The sequence below is a fragment of the Nicrophorus vespilloides genome, unplaced genomic scaffold (genome assembly GCF_001412225.1).
Source record: "Nicrophorus vespilloides isolate i.1.1-1 unplaced genomic scaffold, Nicve_v1.0, whole genome shotgun sequence".
In the NCBI taxonomy this organism is placed as follows: Eukaryota; Metazoa; Arthropoda; class Insecta; order Coleoptera; family Silphidae; genus Nicrophorus; species Nicrophorus vespilloides.
Genome location: NW_017097493.1, coordinates 2,366 through 6,018, shown reverse-complemented (window position 1 = coordinate 6,018; position 3,653 = coordinate 2,366). Strand labels below are relative to the sequence as shown.

The following is a 3,653-nucleotide window of genomic DNA, read 5'->3' as shown; positions in this document are numbered from 1 at the left end:
CACGAATTATAGCCAAACGGCTAAAACCACAGTAATATATCGATACATGCTCGATTTCCCAAACATTCAGCTTTCATATGCATCTATTCGATTCATTCTATCTATTATGGTTTTTGAGAAAATCAATGAAATGACTGCTTTTTCACTTGTTTCTTTTCTTATGTTTGATCATCCTTTTGCAATACATTTACATTTATTCTACAAGAAACCTTCTAACTGTATTTTCTTTTTTTGTTTGCTTGCAGATAGGTGGATCTGAAGGTGGAGACGCGTTGAAGCGGCGCGGGACCGAATTTTGGTGGTGAGTGCGAGCTGTGAGTGCTCCGAAGGTGTGCTATGCGGTCGCCGCCTCCGAGGCCGTCGTCGCCGTCCCTTGGCCGCCGCCGCCCCGCCAAGGTCGTGGGGTCATGCGAGACTTAAGTGGCCCGAGGGTGCGGAACCTTGCCGAGGAATTCCGGCCGGACATTCATGAGCACCGCCCCCCGACCCTCCACGCTGACGGTGATTACATAACTCTCTCTCTCTCTCTCTGTCTATATCTCTATATATCTCTCTCTCTCTGCATACACACACACTCATACTCTCAACAAGCTCTTCCTTGTCCTCTCTCGTCGTCGCCCCAGAGTACCATCTCTATCTAGAAACAACCGCCAACGAACACCACCCCACCTTCATTCTGATCCTCAACGGGACGGCCTTGCATAGCGTGAACGTAAACAGCAGCGGATTTTCTGAATTTCTCGAGTGGCCCTCTTCCCCGTGGCGGTACGTGTGCGGAATTCGGAATTTTCATTTTCTACGCCTCTTGCCTTCACATACACACGCAAATACACAATCCGAAAAAACCGCCTCCGCAACCCATCCCCCCATGCAGAACCTTGAACTACTTCGACGGATCAGGCTATGAATATGCATCCTGATGAGCGTCGCCGCCGCCACCCTTGATGATGAAAGAGCTAATCCGCTAGGAAGCAACGCGTGTCTTTTTTTTTTTCGCTCCCTCCTCACACGCAAAACAATCTATTCTGCATATCGAGAAGACATATCAAAATCTTACCAAACATACTTTAATAACTTTTTATTCATACGAAAAGTAATCAAAAAAGTATTGTTGCGCAAGATTTCATCCACTTGCATTGGCTACATACATAAATAATGCGTATTGGAAAAAATAATAATTCAGCACTTTGGAAGCCTCCTACGTCCAAACCACAAATGCCGCAAATCTTTCAGAATGCGTATTGTAAAGGCCATTGATTTATCTTCAATTTTCATATTTGATGATCCAATTAGCGTGTGCGGTTTACCAGTAATTACATAAAACGTGAAGGTCCGAAAATGAATTGAAAACCTCTTCTGAATCATAAAAAAAAAATAGGAAACTTTACAGTTTTCGAATTCGAAAATCAATGAAATGTGAAAACACTGCTTTTTTGAGCATTTGAGGTTTACCAGTAATTACATAAAACGTGAAATCCAAAAATGAATTGAAAACCTCTTCTGAATCATAAAAAAAAATAGGAAACTTTACAGTTTTCGAATTCGAAAATCAATGAAATGTGAAAACACTGCTTTTTTGAGCATTTGAGGTTTACCAGTAATTACATAAAACGTGAAAATCCAAAAATGAATTGAAAACCTCTTCTGAATCATAAAATTTTTTTTACAGTTTTCGAATTCGAATTTCTTCTTTTGAAAACCTCCTTTTAAACTCTATTATTGTTTGTTTGTTAACGTTTTTTTTTGTTTTATTTCTTTTGCAGAGCTGGAGAAGAGGATTCCTCTCGCGGCGCAGACGAGTGACTGCGCAGAGCTGGAGGAGCTGCAGGAGTTGCTACACTTCCCTGAAGAGGTTGCCCTGCGATTGGCCGACACCGAATACCAACTGTTCTACAAGGTAAACCTACAACTTCCTTCAAATCTAAATTATTCTCAACCAAATCTAACTTTTCCGACAGGTGCATCCAGTTCAGTACGTCCGGCAGGTAGCGTTGGAATTGCGGGGCGCTTCCGGCACCTCTGCAGATAATCTTCCGGGCATCTCCACCTCCTCTTCAGCCCAGCAGCTCTCAGTCCCGCATCTTATCAAGCGCTTCAATGAGGTAAATCCATCATCAGAACTAACCATTTTTTTTATTTATAAATTACGTTGAACCAATTCAATCTTGATCCGAATCCGGATTTCTCTGATGAAATCCAATGAAATTAATTAGAAAACTTTTCAATTATGTTAAAAATGAAATATCTAATTGAAATTTACGAAACTTTGACTTTATAATTAAAAGTTTGAGTTGATATTTTTTGCTAAATCTCGTTTGTATTTAAGCGAAAATATTTCGATTATTAGTAAAAGAAGAGAGGATAAACAAACAAAACAAAAGTACTTGTCAGTTCTTATATTTGCTGCTCGCTCGAGATTACTATCCTTGTGTAAAGCGACCTTTAAACAATACGAGTCGAGGAGCATTAGATATATATGGACTGGTAACCTTTGCCATTCAGGGTCTCATTGAATGGGGATTGCATTAGAATAGAAACGTATAGCACACACCACATGCATACACAAGATGCCCAATATTAACATTAATCGATTCAAATTACGCAACTCATTAATAAAGTACACATAATTATTATTTTTTAGTATTGAAAATCAATGGATTATTATCATTCAATACAATTTTTTTACTTGAATTTAAACAATTATAAAAAAACAACAACTCCAATAATTATGTAATAGTTTATTAGAGTTCAATATCAACTCGAAATCAATTATTATGTAACATTTTTGTTTACGTTATTTTTTTTTATTGCCTGCTATAAATCTTGTCTTGAAACTTCTCTTTCTCTCTCTTATTTATATTTATAGCGTCGATAACTTTCGATGTTTGCTGCGTTACAATTTTCCTTTGGGAGCGTCAGGTTAATATCAATCATCATCGAGCTTACACTAAAAACAACAAAAAAAAAACATAACAAGTTCTCGTTATAAGTTTGCAAATAGTGAAATGTACTTTAATTACGGGATGAAACACCTCAGAAATATAGAAGAAATTTTTGAATCATATGAACTATGAATATTTGAATGAATTGGATTTAAGCTTGAATTGGTTACTTATTATTAGAAATTGATAAATAACATCTTTATAATCATTTTTTGTTGTTAACAGATTATTATTAGTATAGTTGCGTCTATTATAAGTGGTGATAACAGCCTTCTTCAACCCTTAAATATTTGGGTAGGATACATAGATGAACGGTTGTATATTCCACTCGAAACTGATTTCCTTAATTTGTATTATATAAGTAAGTCTTATCTAGAGGGTTGAACTGAGGAGATGGTCTTACTTGAAGAGTCCAAGGAAGAGTTCTTACTTCTTAAATACTAACTTAAGAGGAAAATGTAACTCTTAGTAATAATTCAGGAGATCAACTATTGTATAGAAGTCAATACAAACTCCGATGTGTATAATAAAACTAATTAAGAATATTTCATTTGATATTCATAAATCCCTCTAAAACTCCAAAACGACATAACTATGAGATAATCTACAGTGTCCGGAGATTTAAGTTTTTAAGAAAAAAATTGTTAAACTAAATAATTTCTTTCTTAACTCGTTTTTAAAACCGAATCTACATTATCTTAATAAATAAAT

General features: G+C 36.4%; 1 protein-coding gene across 1 annotated transcript; it reads left to right on the top strand.

The window, feature by feature from the left end:
• Positions 1-249: 249 nt before the first annotated feature.
• On the top strand, positions 250-2,102 carry LOC108560238 (the record flags this gene model as incomplete). The annotated part of the gene is made up of 3 exons (XM_017917698.1): positions 250-501; positions 1,764-1,897; positions 1,959-2,102. Coding segments are annotated over exons 1-3 (372 nt in total), but the record flags the coding sequence as incomplete, so codon positions are not given.
• Between the last annotated feature and the right edge of the window lie 1,551 nt (positions 2,103-3,653).